The sequence below is a fragment of the Balaenoptera ricei genome, chromosome 8 (assembly GCF_028023285.1).
Source record: "Balaenoptera ricei isolate mBalRic1 chromosome 8, mBalRic1.hap2, whole genome shotgun sequence".
NCBI lineage: Eukaryota > Metazoa > Chordata > Mammalia > Artiodactyla > Balaenopteridae > Balaenoptera > Balaenoptera ricei.
The window spans coordinates 91,041,120-91,058,177 of NC_082646.1; the positions used below are offsets into that span (position 1 = coordinate 91,041,120).

The following is a 17,058-nucleotide window of genomic DNA, read 5'->3' on the forward strand; positions in this document are numbered from 1 at the left end:
TTTTAAAAAAAAAGACACCGTTCTTTGACTGAAAGAAGTTTCAAAGTCAACACATTAAAGATTCTTTTTAAAGGTCAGAAGTATAGGACCAATAAATTTATACAAGTCTCCCAACCCCATGCTAACATTCCTCAGCAGGGAGATTTTCATTTATTCACTGTGAAGCTAGGGCATAGTTGAGAATCAAAAGAGGGCTGATGGTGTAAGGTCTGGGTTTGTAGTTTCCTGTGTCTGAACTGACACTTTTTTCCTTCCAAAGAAAGCTACTGTACTCGGAAGCATTAAATCTTGCTGATCAGTGTTGCCCGTTTTCCTGATTGCTCCAAAATAGCAGGTAACCTCATGTAACTGCAGTCGTTTAGTGTACGAATTAACACTATCTTGCACGGTTAATCAGGTTTGAGGCATACATTGTTTGATTTTTTTGCTGGCAGTAAAACCAGGATTAGGTCTTCCTTCTGACACTTATGCCAGAGAAGCATTTATGCACTAAGATTAAAATTTCAACACTGATACCACAGGAATAAAATCCTTGCAGCAGCCTGAGACCAGAAAGCCCCTCTCTTTCCAAATTCTACATCATCCCTTCCCCATCTGGACACCCAATCCACCTGGAACTAACATACTGCTAAAGGGGGGCACCTTTCCCTTAAAGTTGACGAACGTAGTCTCCCGTATCTTAGCTCTGGTAGAAATGAAGTTATTGGACCTACCTGAAGGCCAGGGGCACTGCTCACCCCTCTCTGAATCTTTGCCGCTAAACCAGGTATTAAATGTCAGCGCTTGGGGAAGATTCACTGACTGCTCTCTCTGACCGTGGCCTGCAGAAGGATGACAGTAAAGAGAGTATGTATGTGTGCCTACAGATGTTCCAGTGAACACTGATCTAACGGGAGTAACTGACTGTGACCTTTTTTTTTCTTTAGATGGTTAAGGGAGATATCCAACCAGGGTGTACCCTCAAGATTTAACTGTTTCCTTACTGGTGAACAATGGAAACATAATCTACTATTATCTGTAAAGACGAAAAAAAAAAAAAAAAAAACTGGTAAAATCCTGATTTATTAAAAACATTTTAGAATGTTTAATATGTTTATTATTTAAACATTTAATAAACATTAATAATATGTTTATATAATTAAACATTAATAATAATGTTTATTATTTAAACATTAATATTTAATGTTTAAATACTTAACATGATTTAAAAAATACTATCATGATTCAAATGGGAAATTACTCTTCCTAAAGCAGAGACTACTAATACTAGTGTCAGTTATTTTGACCATGAATTGCTCCTCAATGGTCTCATTTTCTTTAATGCAAGACTTAGAAGGAGCTCTGATTATGGGAGGCCTACCACCAACTTTGTATCAGGGAACTGCTGTGTAATATTGTATAGTGGAATGATTAAGAAAATGGGCTTTAGAGTCAAGCTGACCTGGTTTTCTCTGCCAGCTTTGCCATTTTCCAGGTGGAGTCATCTTAATCCTTAAGCCTCTTTTTTCCCCATCTCTGAAATGGGGATAGAAATATTTACATCAAAAGATTGTTGCAAAAAGACTAAATGAGATAATGTCTTTGAAGTGCTCAGCCCAGGAAAATATTCCACAGTGGTCTTAAAAACTATGATAGTAGCCTCCCCATTCCCACTCCAAAGTTTCATAATCAAAGGAAGAATAAACCGAAGTGTTGAGAACAGATGAAAAAGCTGACTTAATTTTTTAAAATAGACCTAAGTTTTTAGAGCAGTTTTAGGTTCGCAGTAAAATGGTGTGGAAGGTACAGAGAGTTCCCATATACCTCGTGCCCCCCACTCACTCATAGCCTCCCTCATTACCAACATCTCCCACCAGAGGTACATTTGTTACAATCGATGAACCTACATTGACACATTATTATCACTCAAAGTTACATTAACATTCACTCTTGGTGATGTACATTTGATGGGTTTGGACAAATGTATAATGGCACGTATCTACTATTATCGTATCATGCAGAATAATTTCACTGCCCTAAAAATTTTCTGTGCTCCACCTGTTTGTTGCTCCCTCCCCTCAATCCATGGTAACCACTGATCTTTTCACTGTTTCCATAGTTTTGCATACTCCAGAATGTCATACAGTTTTCAGATTGGCTTCTTTCACTTAGTAATATACATTTAAGTTTCCTCCTAGTCTTTTTATGACTTGATAGCTCATTTCTTTTTAGCTCTGAATAATATTCCATTGTCTGGATATTCCACAGTTTATCTATTGTATTTTCCTACTGAAGGACATCTTGGTTGCTTTCAGGTTTTGGCAATTATGAATAAAGCTGCTGCAAACATCCATGTTCAGGTTTTTGTGTGGACATAAGTTTTCAACTCCTTTGGGTAAATACCAAGGAGCACTATTGATAATTCATATGGTAAGAGTATGTTCAGTTGTGTTAGAAACCGCCAAACTGTCTTCCAAAGTGGCCGTGTGATTTTGCATAACCACCACCGATGAGTGAGAGTTCATGTCGCTGCACATCCTAGCCAGCAGTTGGTGTTGTCAGTGTTCTGGATTTTGGCCATTCTAATAGGTGTGTAGTAGTTATCTTGTTTTAATTTTCATTTTCCTAATGACATACGATGTGGAGCATCTTTTCATTTGCTTATTTGTCATCTCTATGTCTTCTTTAGTGAGGTGTCTAGTAAGGCGTTTGGTCCATTTTTTAATCAAGTTGTTTGTCTTCTTATTATTGTATTTTAAGAGTTCTACGTATATTTTGGATAACGGTTCTTTACCAGATGTGTCCTTCGCAAGTATTCTCCCCTATCCTGTGGCTTTTCTTTTCATTCTCTTGTCAGTGTCTTTCGTTATTTTATCTTTTTATAGTTTTATTTATTTATTTATTCGGCTGCGTTGGGTCTTCATTGCTGTGCACGGGCTTTCTCTAGTTGCGGTGAGCGGGGGCTACTCTTTGTTGTAGCGGGCTTCTCTTTGTGGTGGTTTCTCTTGTTGTGGAGCACGGGCTCTAGGTGCGCAGGCTTCAGCAGTTGCAGCACACAGGCTCAGTAGTTGCAGCATGCGGGCCCTAGAGCACACGGGCTTCAGTAGTTGTGGCACGTGGGCTTCAGTAGTTGTGGCTCATGGGCTGTAGAGCACAGGCTCAGGAGTTGTGGTGCACAGGCTTAGTTGCTCTGTGGCATGTGGGATCTTCCCGGACCAGGGATCGAACCCGTGTCCCCTGAATTGGCAGGCGGATTCTTAACCACTGTGCCACCAGGGAAGTCCTGTTAGTGTCTTTTGGAGAGCATAAGTTTTTAATTTTGATGAAGTTCAGCTTATCAGTTATTTCCTTCATGGATCACGCCTTTATTGTTATATCTAAAAAGTCATTGCCATACCCAAGGTCATCTAGGTTTTCTTCTATGTTATCTTCTAGGAGTTTTATAATTTTTGTTGTTAACACTTAGGTCTGTGATCCACTCTGAGTTAATTCTTGTGAAGGGTATAAAGTCTGTGTCTAGATTCCTGTTTTTGCATGTGGATGTCCAGTTGTTCCAGAACCCTTTGTTGAAAAGACTGTCTTTGCTCCATTGTATTGCCTTTGCTCCTTGGTCAAAGATCAGTTAGCTATACTTACGTAGGTCTATTTCTGGGTTCTCTATTCTGTTCCATTGATCTATTTGTATATTCTTTCACCGATACCACACTGTCTTGATTACTGTCGCTGACCTAATTTTAAACAATTCATTAAAAACAGTTACATCAAGAAAAATGTATACCATTTATTAAGCCCATTTCCCGACTATAAAACTTTTCATTTCTTTGTGCTCTATTCTAATTTTTATCCAAATGTATACATATTTTTACTTAGTTATGATAAGAATGTATTTAAATTTTGTTTTATCTTTTTAATGTAACATTATTTCACATATACTATGAAATGTATATTTTATTCCAAAATTTTTACTAGTTGCCTAAAATTCCATTAAGTAAATATATCTGACCATTCAGTATTGTTGGTCATTTAATCAGGTTCTATGTGGCTTAGATGATAGAATGCAGGGATCAGAGGTAGACAGATTTGGAGTTGAGTCTTAGTTCTGCCACTTACTAGCTGAATGGCCTTTTTGACCTTCAATTTCCTTATCTCTAAAACAGGGACAATACCTGCCTTACTGGGAGGATTAATGGATATAAATTGTTATAAAGAGTGTACTCAGTAGATCTTGTGTAATGATGATGGTGCCATAAATATATTTGTGTAAGTGAAGATTTTCATTTTTTGCCAAATTTTAGGATATATTTTCAGGGTTGACTTTTAAAAAACTGACAAGTAGCTCAGTTGTTTGGCTGATTCTTGTCATTTGGAATGTTGGTCCATTCCTTAAAAAAGTGTCATCATCTCTTCTGTTACTTCCATGATGATTTTTTTTTTCTTTGTCTGCAAAAGAGTATTGGGTATTTCTCTAACCTATTTATGGTGTTGTATAATGATTACGGCACTTGAAATTCCAGCATCAGTGACAGCTCTCATAAAATTGACATATTGGTTATCTCCACAGTAAATATAAAGTAAGAAGTGCAACCTAGAAACCAGGGGTAGGTTTAGGTAAGTGTTTTAGCCTTTGCATTCTGCTAACACCAGAAAACAGGCAGTTTTTTGCTAAATGGGTTAGTTGTCTCCTAAAGAGACTGGAAATTAGCAACATATTTGGAAATGGATTTTTAAACCCTGAGCGCTTGCCACACATTAGGAGAGCGTTAGACTCGCAGTGATCTCCTTCAGAGCCCCCGGTCTACCAAAGTCCTCAGCATAGAAACGAAATGTGAAGTCATGGACAATATTTATTGAGTATCCACTATGTATAGAGTCATGCGGAGAATTAGGAAAAAAAAATCACAGACTCAGCTCTTGCCCTTAAGGAACATGCATGATAGTAGGATGAAGCAACTTTTTGATTGTGGATAAACATGTTTTACATTCTTCCTATGCTCACCTTTTCTTAAAAGTTCTTAAATGTTCACCAAGAAATCACAATTATAGGGGCAGAGTCAAATTCCTACCGAAATATATGGATTTCTCGTGCCTTAAATCCAAAGACAGTGGACAATTAAAGAATACAAGTCAGTGTCATTACAGAGTAGAATAATTTTTATTCCACAGAGGAGATAAAAAACTTAGTAATGGGATATACTGACATAGTAATTGAATGAAAAGGAAGCATATTTGGAGAAAAATAGAACGTCAGAGATGGAAGACAACTTCAAGTCCAGTCCCCTTATACCTACATTCAAACTGTTTAAGGCCAGAAAAGTTAAATAACTTGAAAGGGTAACATAGCTGCAGGGGTGTGTGTACATGGTGGGTTGAGGTGGGCAGGGGAGGAGCACAGTTTTGTGAACTCATGACAGTGTTTCTTAAGAAATGCAGTGACCTCTCAGGCATTTTCATCCCCATCTTATAAATGGAGAAAAAACTTAAATGACATTGTTGCTCAATGGGTTAGCAAGTGTTTGAAATGAGGTCAGTGGCAGCTTTTCATAGCATTCAAATAGGCATAGACAATTTTTACTTTTTTAATAAGTGGCTGATTTTTCAGGAAATAATATAAATAGTGTGGGAAAGGGAGATGTTTGGTCTGTTGAATGAATCCCATGATAGAAGCCACAACTGAAACTAGCCAAGAGGAGAAAAGAGGAAGGAAAAGGAAACGTATAGAAGGAAGCAATCTACAGTTAGTATGATGGATTGTCAAGAGAAGAATGTGACAAGTGACTTGTCATATTTTTTTTTTGTCATTTTTTATTTAAAGTAATGAATTAAATACAGCCACCTGACCAGAATGTTCCATGATTTAAGGTGGACACTTAGTTGTAAAATAAAATGGAGCAAAATTTCAGAGGTGTTTTACAATGTTGTACTAGAAAGAAAATGCACTTAAAATTTTTATTCTTAGAGAAGGAGGGAATTTGTGTATGTTAATTTCTACCTTTGAGTATAGAAACCATGATGGCAAAAAGAAATTGTTTTTATCTTGGTGTGTGTGTATGTTATGTGGTGTACATCAAGGCAAAGTTGCAAATAAAATGTTGAGAGAAATTGGAAGCTAGGGAAGCACTGTATTACTTCTTAAGGCCCATTTATTATTCCACGGTCATAGGAATTTAGAATCAAAAATAGCTGAGAAATACATTTTAAAATCTTATTTCTTTTAAGAGAATGTCAAATGAAAAGGTCAATTTTATTTGCAAGATCTGGCATTTCAAAACACTTGGAAATGAATTCCTAAAAGCAGAGTTGATTTAGTTTGGTTGGTCTACACCTGCTCCTAACTAGCTGTGCAGGTGTTGCTTTAAAGCAGGCTTTCTGGTTTTGTGAAAGTGCTGTGCACCGTGCATGTGGCCAACAGGCTCTGGAGCTGGAGAAAAAGGGATGATTTTAATTAGAGTAGATGCCTTTGTGCCACAGTAGTTATGAAGTACAGATAAAATGAGCAATAATGGGACATTGCGTCCCATGGGAAGGTGGGATTACAGTTGAGCTAATAAATCTTTTATGATTGAAGTCTTATTGCGTGATTATAGAGCTCTAAAGTTAACTTAGAAACTCTACTGCCTTATGGATTCATAGCTTTATCAGGGGATTCACAGCTTTATCAGTTTTTCACTGAAAAACTCACTGTTATTGTCTGTAACTCACTGAGGTAGTTGATCACATTTTTGAGGCTAGGAGATCAGTTTTGAATAAGATTGAAATATGTGTATTGTACATTTTTCTTGATATAATGTACTAGTCTAGAGGTCAGTTAATATGCTTGTAGGAGTTTTGTTAGGGGGTGAAGGTAGGGTATTGACTTGTGATTACACATGACTTAAATTTTTCAAAAAAGCAAATTAAGAAACAAAAAATGGTAGTGAAAAGGTATCTTTCTGCTTTCAAAAACAGTGGATTTTCTGAAATTTGTCTTATGGGTATATCCTTCAGCTTCCATGTCCACAGGTAATTTGCTTTTTAAAAAAACAATAGGGAGTGAGCAGGGAGAGGCAGTTCTGAATGCTTAACTGTTTGCATTTTTGTTTAATGGAATTAATAACTGTGTAGTTGAAAGCAGTCTAATAGTTGACCTGCCTCAGTGAGTCAATGTAGACATTTCTGGATTGACTTAAACAGCTTGGAGGAAGAGTATATTTTGGGGAAATAAAATTGATTTTATACAATCTGCTGATGAACAACAGGGCTTAATGAATGATAGCCTCAAGAAACCCCATTGCAGTAACTTGGATGGATGATCAGGAAAGGGAAGCAAATTTTTCAAGAGGAAAGTTTCTGCTTAAACATGTAATTTTATAGATTAGTAGTATTCCCATCCTCCAGAGCTTTCTGCAAGAGGAAAACAGTCAACACGCCTGAGTTCCAGCATTTCTTGGTAAACTTCTACTGGGTGTCTTCTCTTTCTCTTTTCCTTAAGGTGAGATCTTTTGTCAAGGAAAAAGTAAAACAAAGACATGCGTACTTCTGAGACCTCTGCACAGATGACAATACACAACTTCTGTCTTCTAAAGCTTTGTAATCAACATTCAGCCCTAAGCCTCTCCTGCCTCCCACAAATGCTTTCCATAATATTCACTGCAGAGGCTTGTACCTAGGGGAGTTTATATGGAAGTCCAGAGGCTTATACTGTCAACTTTTTCGGTGATAATGGAGAATTCCATGCTTTTTAACATATTAGAAAAGGCTTGTTGGGAGAAGCTTATAAATTGGAATGCTGTGTATTCTTAGATGCTAGAATGTATGTCTTTATCTCATCCTGATAAACTGTAAAGGAGTTTAGATCCTTTTCTGTTTTGTAAGGTGTTTTGTATTTATGCCTTCCTCTTTTCCTTTGTTTTCTTGTTTCTACTGGTAGATGTCTAAAGCAATGGTATATATGCATGTGTCTGTGTGTGTGTGTGCTTTGTCTCAAGACGTTTTGTATGTTATTGGGGTACAGAATGTGGTTGTAGTCAGATGTATGGATACATCCAACCAGGGTGAGATTGCTGCTTTTTGTTTAAGTTTCTGATGACTTCGTGTATGCCTTAAAAATCATAATCAAGAGCATCTCATTACTGTTTGTGATACGAGAACCACATGATACTGCTCATCAATAGAGTCATTAGTTGACAAAAACCTCACTTACAGTTTCTTTTCCAGATTCCTTTATTTGTTCTCTGTGATTGGACTAGGTGACCTTTAGGTTTCTCTCAACTCTGAGAATCTTTGGCAATTTCTGTCATTGGATTTCGTACTCCTTAATATGATCTAAACGACATAAAAAATATTATAGGATGCAAAATAGTTGTTGTTCAGTCAAGGCAGAAGCCATCAGTTCACACTGGGTCTCTTCTATCATGTCAATAAATCTATACCCTTACAGTGTAGTTTGGTCTTTTGAGATTTGTCCATTTTCCAGAGTATAAAAGGAGACCTAGCCTTTGAAGTATCAAGGTTGATGGTTTCATTCCTCAGGCTAGGTGAATTCTTTTTAAAATATCCCATTTTACATTTCACACAGCAGGAGCTTCTTATTGAGAAGAACTATGAGAATTTGAGAATGTGGGCTTTGATGGCCCCTGCACAGCTCTTTAAAAATGTGTTATTATTTATTACTTTCAAGCATCAGTGGTAAACCTCACAATTAAAAAAAAACACAAACAAACCTTTTTGCAGGCATACACCTTTCTGTGCTGTTAGAAAGCAGGTTATGTATTTTGAGAGGACACTAGCTCAGGGTGACTTGTTTCTTAAGGCTTATCACTCTCGTCTCTGACAGTTGTGTTTTATTTAGCTAAGTCGAATGAAGCAGGGATCTGAAGATAAGCATCAAAGATATGCTACAGCAATGGTGATAATTCCACATACCAAATTTTATAATAATGTCTGTAAAGGAGCAGGTACCCTTTACAAGGACCTTCCTGGGACAGACACCCCCCTCCCCACCCCATGTCCTCTGCCTGCCTCTTGTTTGTAAAAAGGCTCTAGTCTCCCAGATCTTCCCTGAGTTCCAAAGAGCAGATTCAAACAGCTACTAACTAGGGAAGAGAGGGAATGTACAAACAAAGGAAGAACAAGCCCAGCTTAATTTTTTTCATAATTGTTATCTTAAACCAATGCCTTGATTTATGACCCCACACTGTCGAGATAATGTCCTGTGGGTTCAACCAGCTGGCCCCAAGTGGACCTGAACTTGATGACAGGGGAGGATCAATTAAAAACTGAAACTCCTAAACCATTCACTGAAGGCTCTGAGTATATAATACAATGTTGCAACCATTGCTTTTGCTCTCTCCTAGAAAAAGTTACAAAAGACAGACCGTGGCTGCTATTCCAGAGCAATGGAATGAAGGGTTGACAGTGGGGAATTATAGCCATGGCATAAGCTCCTGAATAAAGCAGCTTTTCCGTTTTCACCAACACTTGTCTCTCAAGTATTGGTCTTTCCAGCAGTGAGCAGTCAAACTTGGGTTCAGTACCAGCCTCATCTAGTTACATGTCCTTTCAGAGAGCAGGTGACACTAACCGGCTTGAGTGTGAGTGGTCATTAGTTTCATTATTTGTTAGTAGGAAAGGGGACTCCAGGAAGGTTATGTGACTTTCTTGCTAGCTCCCAGTGACTCAGTAGGAAGAGACCCGTGCTCCTAAGGAAGCTTGTGGTCTCCCTGTGAAGCTCAGTAGTCCAAGCAGAGCAATACATCCTCCCAGTGGTTCCTGCTGGGTGCTGTGACTGTGAAAGTGTTACTTCTGATTTACCAGTGGGCGTTGTTATACATTTAGTTATCACAATATGCTCTGGGTCTTTTATGTGGAGCTTTAAGCCTTAAAACACCAAACCAAAACAAAGAATCCTGTTATCCAAGTATATGTCTCTCTCTCTCTTCCTTTTTCTCTTTTAGAAAAATACTTTATGGTAAAAACACAAACTAATGTGAATGGTAACTGAAAAAGCATTGCTTCCTTCTAGAAAACCACTAAGATTTGCATAAACCACTTGACTGTCTGGTAAATGATTATCTGCTCTGTCAGTCTCTGGGGACTTTTGACATGAGGTTATTTATATTTTTATAGATAAGGAAAGTTCTAAATTTGAAGGTGGGTATCTGTTAAACTCTCTAAACAATGACAGCTTGTAAAACTGGATTTTCCAAAAGTCTTTAAAAAGTCAGTAAAAACAACCTCTCCTGTATTCTGGTAACCACATGAATAAAATTAAAGGCATTGAAAGATTTTGAATTTGTGCTGTGTACAGCCTGTTGATTGTTTGCCTTTTAGTAAAACTGAGATGTGTTAAGGCTAAATACTCAAAATACACCAATTTGAGAATTGCAAAGGAAGTTTAAAGAAATTTCTATTATCACCCTTAAAACATCCATGAGAAGGCATTTACAGCAATATAAAATACAACCTGGCTGCTTCTCTTTGATATTTTGCCTGTAGAAGTAGATTACCTGAGAAGCCTTGAGAAAGAGATTGATATAATACAGTGTTGGAATCTTGCTGGGATGCACTTCTGGAAGAGCAGACATTTTTGTAATTAAGTACATGTCCTACTGATAGTAAAATAATAGCCACCTTTGAACTTATCATTATTTATTGTCTAGCAACTGCAAGCATAATATATTAAACTATGGATTGCTGAAGCCTGGCAGTATTATAGGTAAATTTGCATACACTGTAACTGGTGCTTTTTCCTATATCTAATTTTCAGGTACAAATAGCTTGAAACAGTTTCTTTCATTTTGGGTTGGCACATAGCTACACTTTTTATTTTCACTTGGACTTCTACAATACCATGTTTTATCTAGGGTTGTAACGTATCACGAATTCTCTTGATTGATCTTTGGGTAATATTAGTACCTTCAAAGTCAAAGGGGTCACAGTCAAAACATGTCTTCATGTAGACAAAGGACAGAGTACTAAGACTGATCCATTATCATCATCATCATCATCACGGCTGACACTTCTTGAGGCCCCATGTATATTCATCTAATCCTCATAGCAATCTTGGGAGGTTCTCGTAGCTTCGCAATTCCAGTTTAAAACCCTTGGCGTCAGATGTCTTTCAGAATTCAGAAGTTTTTGGAGTTTAGAAAGGTAATCAGGGCAAATGCCACATATTACAGAAAATCTCCAGTGGGATCAGGAAAGCACCTCAAAAGCAAGCCCATTAGTATTTTTTCAGGGAAGCATATGGATAGTTACACTATTTAAATAGAATAAATAAAAGTCATAAACACTTTCATATTAATTCAGGTCAGGTCTTGCCACTAAGTGACTTTGGGTATTATCTTACGAATACATTTTTGTTTTACTATTATTTTTTCTGAGCTTTTTGGTAAATACCAAATAAATAAAGTTAATAACAGACACCAGATTTTCACTCTTGTTTTGGAAAAATAGAAGAACCATGGTGTCTATACAGTATCAGAGAACCCCTCCTTTTTATTATCCCCCATGAATTACACTGGGTGCTTAGGCTGTCATTATTCTTCTGCTTTCTGTAGATAGTCATTTTTCTCAAAGCCGTGTAAGAATCATATTTCACACAGAATGAATGGAATTTAACAAGATGAAATATCACAACTAAAAACAAAGTTCAAACTCCTCAGGGACTGAGGCATTGTGTCTTAGCTGACAAGCATTTAGTTAGCGAAGCAGTCAATGAGCTGACAATGTGAAGGGGCCACTAGCATGTGAACGTGATCTTCAGGTATAAAGCAGGAGTGTAACATTTAGAATGTGAGAGTTAGTCAAATCTCACTGTCTTCAGACCATATCTGGAGTCTTGTCTTCATTTCTGGATGGCATATTTTAAAGGGATGCAGGCAGTGTGAAATCTTTTCTAGGTAGATTGATCAGAAGGGTGAAAGGACCCAAAGCCATGTCATACAAGGTACAGATATAGTGATTGGGCAGGTTTAGTTGAGTCTCTTGCCAGCTTCTAGCAATATCTGACTATAGTACCTGCTCAAATGCGTAATTTTAGCTTAAGATTGATGGACTGCCAGCTCTATGCCACCTCCTGAGTTATGAAAAGACATGGACCCTGCCTTTCACGGGCTCTAAGTCTAATAGAGGACACAAATGTATACAGCTATTTACAATACAATGTGATAAGTGGAACAGTAGACACAGTATAGAGAGGCAGCACAGAAATTATGATTTGCTCTTCCTGTGATGATGGGAGATGGGAAGCTAAAGCTTTCAAAGAGAAACTGAATTCTGAACTGGGTTTTGAAAAAGAAATTAAGTGAATGAAATGAGAAGATTGAGAAAGGACAGTATAGGCTTGTTCAAATATTTGAAAGGATATCACGGATAAAAAGGATTGAAATTATTCAGTCCCATCCAGGGACTCGGGACCAGTTGGGGTAGAGTACAGGGAGACAGATTTAGGCTCAGTCTTAGAAGGAGGCTTTAATAGAGCTGTCCAAAGCCTTCTTTGGAACATTCAGAGTTTCCAGTGTCTGGATGTGTTAAAGCACAGAAAGGTCAGCTGTTTGGCAGCAATAGTGCAATAGTATGGAGGGGTGTGTGTGTGTCATGCAATGGTTAGAGAAACATAGTGAAGTACTTAAGGACATGGGTTCTAGGATCACACTTCTAGAACTGACACTTCTGCCTACTGGCTCTGTGATCTGAGCTAGAATTTTTATGAAGTTAACATAAAAGTGCTCGGAACAGCACCTGTTACCTAATAAGTGCTCAAAAGGAACTAATAAATATTAGCCACTATTGTTGTCATTGGAAGGGTGGTTGTTTGACATATTCTTTGAAGTTCACCTTACCTTGACAGATTTTGGGTTTCTAATTGTGTAACTGTGTGATGATATTCCTGTGAATTAAGAGGATGGACATGAGGAACTGAAGCAAAAATAAAATTGTGATAGTTAACAGTTCAGCAGTTGAGATAGGAATAAAACTCTGGTCTCTTGAACTAGGGTTTATTGCTCTACTAACTATCTTGATTTGTCCTTTTAGGGCCTTGGAATTCTTCTACCTACACATCTGGAGTATTTTTAGGAGAGGCTGGTACTGCACAACTCTCTGTAGCTCATGTTTTTCTTTGTCTTACAGATAAAGTGGCTTCATGAATAGGAATGCCTGCCAGATACCAGAATTGGAGGTGATGGATGAAGATCGGCATATTGAAGAAGTCTTGGATAAGTTTGTTAATTGTCACGAGCAAACATATGAAGAATTTCTGAGCACTTTCACTCATCTTTCAAAAGGTAACATGGAGAAGTAAACTTTCTATAGCAGCTGAGACAATGAATTTTATTATAGTTTTATGTCTTTGCTGTCTTTTTCAGAAAGACTATTGAATGGGCATTCATTCATTCTATCTCTTTGATCAGGTAATTGTCATCAGGGCATTTGCAACTGATGCATGTAAATACTAACATTTTTATCCAATCAAGAGTTGTATTATGGAGTCAGAGCCATTGAATTTGAGAACTGAAGAGGACTTGAGAAATCATTTAGTATAATCCCTTCATTTTATTTTTGAAGAAACACAAGTGCAAAAAGTGGAGGTTTTTAAAAGCGTATTGAAAACATTGAAGAAATCTAGCATAGTGTAGGATGTTTTTTGTACACTGCACACTTTTGGATTCTGCCATAGCCACTTTCTGCCTTGGGGGGAGGTCATTGAGTAAAGAGGGGATAATAATAGTACCTTAAAGGTTGATGAAGGTTATTTGAGATAATCCATGTGAAACTGTTAGCATAATGGCTAGCACATACATGCTTAATGAAGGCTAGGTATTAGTATTATTGTTGTTGTTGTTGTTGTGATGATGATGATACTATGTTTTCTGTAGAATGGAAACAACCTTTTAGACCAGAGTGATAACTAAAACCCTAAGGGCCAAACCCGTGCTGTGTGTTTCTCGTGATGTGTTTGGTTGCCTCATGCAGTATTGTTGTTTTATTGCGCCAATAGTTAAAAGTTGGAAATTTTACATAAAGATCTTGATTTGCTTTTTTTTGCTGATTAAGTGAGAAGGTCGGTTACCTCTTATTTCCCTGATGGCAATATCAGCTGGAGTTCAGGAGCCCTTGCCATGTGACCTCCCTCGTTTGACACACTCTGGCTCTCACACACTCGAAAAACCTGTGTGTACCCTGCCTGCTTCCTTCCCTTAAGTGGCTCCTGTAGGCATTGAGTTCTTGCTCTCAGCCTTGGTCCTTTCTGGGTCATGGGATCCACATTCGGGAGACTGTTGACTCAGCTCTTAAGCGGAGTCCAATGTGCAGCTAGCTGGTCATGACAATCTCAGGATACCTGACTTCATGATTTGAAGTCATAGTTCATGTGTCCTTAAGAAATGTAAAAGAAGGGTAGTTATAATGAAGAAAAGGAAAAGTGATTCCAACCTGATTCTTTTATTGTGCTAGGTAGTGGGAATATCATTATCTATCTTGTTTACACTTAAGGGAAATAGAGAATTTAGGAAATTCTTGTTAACTTGGGCTGTGAATGATCTATTTTGGCATGATACGTGGATCAAATTAATCTTGATAATGGCCAAATCATCTTTCAATCTATGCACATGGATTTAGGAAGATGCTTGCTTTCTCTGAGCCTAATGATTTAGTTCCATGTTTTCCAGAGCCAAACATGGCAGTATGACTGGCTGGGGTAGGGTATGGAAACAAGGGTAAAACTGGCAGAATTAATGCATTTTGGTATGCCAGTGGCATTTTGATAATCCAAATTATTTTGGAAATTTATTCAGAAGGCTGACTTTATTTTTGTACTCTGAAAGACTAAGAACTTCTTGCAAGGACTTGGGTATTTTAAGGAGGTTATGCTGTTTTTGTTTTTGGGATAAGGGGTCTATTCTTTTTTCAAATTTCTGTATGCTCATTCCATGCTGAGAGAAACTGTTTCAGATGTGGTGACTTCATTTTGAGTTCAGTTTTAGGCCCCAAACTGAGCTGAAATAAATGATGACACAAGTCATATAAACTGCATCTCCAAGCACACTAGTTTTTTCCCTTTCAAAATGTCCCTAGGCGCCAGTTCACATTATAAACTAATGACCTGAAAAAATTCCTCCTACAGCAAAGATTTGTGAGTGGAAAAATATGTCTTAAATCAGTAAGTGTCCTTTTTTCCCCCAGAAACATTTAAATACCTTCTGCAAAACCAAACAGTAATTAGGGTCAGGCCTAAGAGTTGAATGATAGCCAGCAGAATTGATCAGTCAATGTGTTCTTTTTGTTAGTTCTGTTTGACGGAAGACATGAAAGCTGTTTCTTCAAAGTTTTCTCCTTCTTTCCAGCCCTTCATTTGTCTTAGTGTATTTGGTTGTTTTGCTGATATGTAGTGGAATCTTTTCTGTGTTAAACTGGCCATCACCACATATACTTATGTACATTTCTTTAGTAAGTTTAGTATCTCAAGTACATTACCATTTCCACTGATTGACTGTTCTATTTATTTTTATAATAGTTATATGCCAGAATGTTTATGGGATTCATCTTCTTTCCAAGAGTGTTAAAGGGGTCAGTAATCCTATTAAAAATATTTCCCTGGAAAAAATTAAACTGTAACCTTATTGAAGAAATTCACATTACTGCTTCAGATGCTTGGAAAACAGTTGGAAACTGTTAATATTGTACCATAACTGTAACTGCAGTACATTTATGTTGACCATGTTTTGCAGTTTTTTTAAAAAGCAGCTCTGGTTTTAATAATCACAGCGCATAGTTGATGATAACTCCAGTGTCTCGTCAGAATGTTTAAAGAGACATATTACGTATTAGTTTTAAGCAGACATTTATAATTGAATTCTTAATTAGTGTCATCAGTTCAAGAAAGTAAGACCGAGTTTAAGATTTGTATTCGAAAATCAGCATGCAGATTTTGGTTTTGTTCATTATCAGTGAAGACATTATATTTTTGACATTACTGTGGATAATGATAAGAGGCTGACTTTCAATCTTTGGTATTTCAGTTTCTTTGTGAATATAATTAATTTATACTAGACTCTATTTGTCTAAAGGAAAAAATGCTTCTTCCTCCTTATCTGTTATGTTTCCATCTTTTTTTAGGTTACAAAAACACAGATATAAATAATTATACTTGATTTTCTGTTCATGCATTCATTCATTTATTCATTCAGTAATCCTCCGTGTGTCTTGTTATAATCTGAGTTTCTTGTTTTAGATGCTAAAGACTCAAAAACAATTAAGATATAGTTTGTGTTCTCAAGCACTCATAGTCTCACACACACACATACACACACGTACACATACACACACACACACACACATACCATTATTGTTATGATTTTGTGCTTCAGGTTAAATGATTAATTTCCATTAAGGTTGCCAATTTTACCAACTTCAGCTTAAAATGCTTTGGAAATTGAAATGAATCTACTGTGATTTTATGATTAACTCTTAAATAGGACTTTGTATTTCATTCTCTCATTTCATTCTTAAAATACCTAGGATCCAGATTTACCAGTTTCTGTATTACCACACCCTAGGATCCAGATTTACCAGTTTCTATATTACCACATAATAATAGCTTTTTACTCAACTGCCATATTTATCTACTTTAACCTATTTTCTTATGTCGAGATCAAAATCTTGTTTCTGATTTTGATGTGTAATTTTGTTTCTTGTTTTCTTTATGCCATTCTCATTTCACTTTCAATACTTCATGCTTTTAGCATTTTATTGTTCTTTCAACATATATTTGAAAAAATAAATCCTGTCATCTCAGTCTCCCTTTCTCCCTTCACACTTGTTAATATTTGAATTAAATTCCCCCTTAGGTAGAACATTGTGTGTCTGAATGTTCTGGACAAATGGCTATGCCTGTGGCTTTATAATCTGGTGGTGGTCTAGTCTTTGATTGTCCCAAACTCTTAGTTTCAAAACCTCTGAATAGGTTTCAGTTTTTCTTAGGTTTTAATAATCTTAATAATCATGAGAGAGTTTGACCTTCTCTTACTGATAAGCAGCTAACATTTGTTAAGTACTAGGTATTATGCTTAGCACTTTACCTGGGTCATCTCAATCTTT

The 17,058-nt window shown here is 36.9% G+C and overlaps 1 protein-coding gene across 5 annotated transcripts in view; it reads left to right on the top strand.

Moving 5' to 3' along the window:
* Window positions 1-17,058, top strand: part of IFTAP (intraflagellar transport associated protein) — a 60,866-nt gene that overhangs the window by 3,045 nt on the left and 40,763 nt on the right. For 3 of the 5 annotated variants that reach the window (XM_059929649.1, XM_059929650.1, XM_059929653.1), the window contains exon 1: window positions 13,166-13,247. Coding sequence is in view for 2 of the 5 variants with exons in the window: in XM_059929651.1 (XP_059785634.1) it covers window positions 13,106-13,247 (142 nt within the window). In the remaining 3 variants the exon portion in view is untranslated. Of the gene's footprint in view, window positions 1-13,092; window positions 13,248-17,058 lie in introns of those variants that run through there. The other 2 variants (XM_059929651.1, XM_059929652.1) reach the window with 1 other exon arrangement.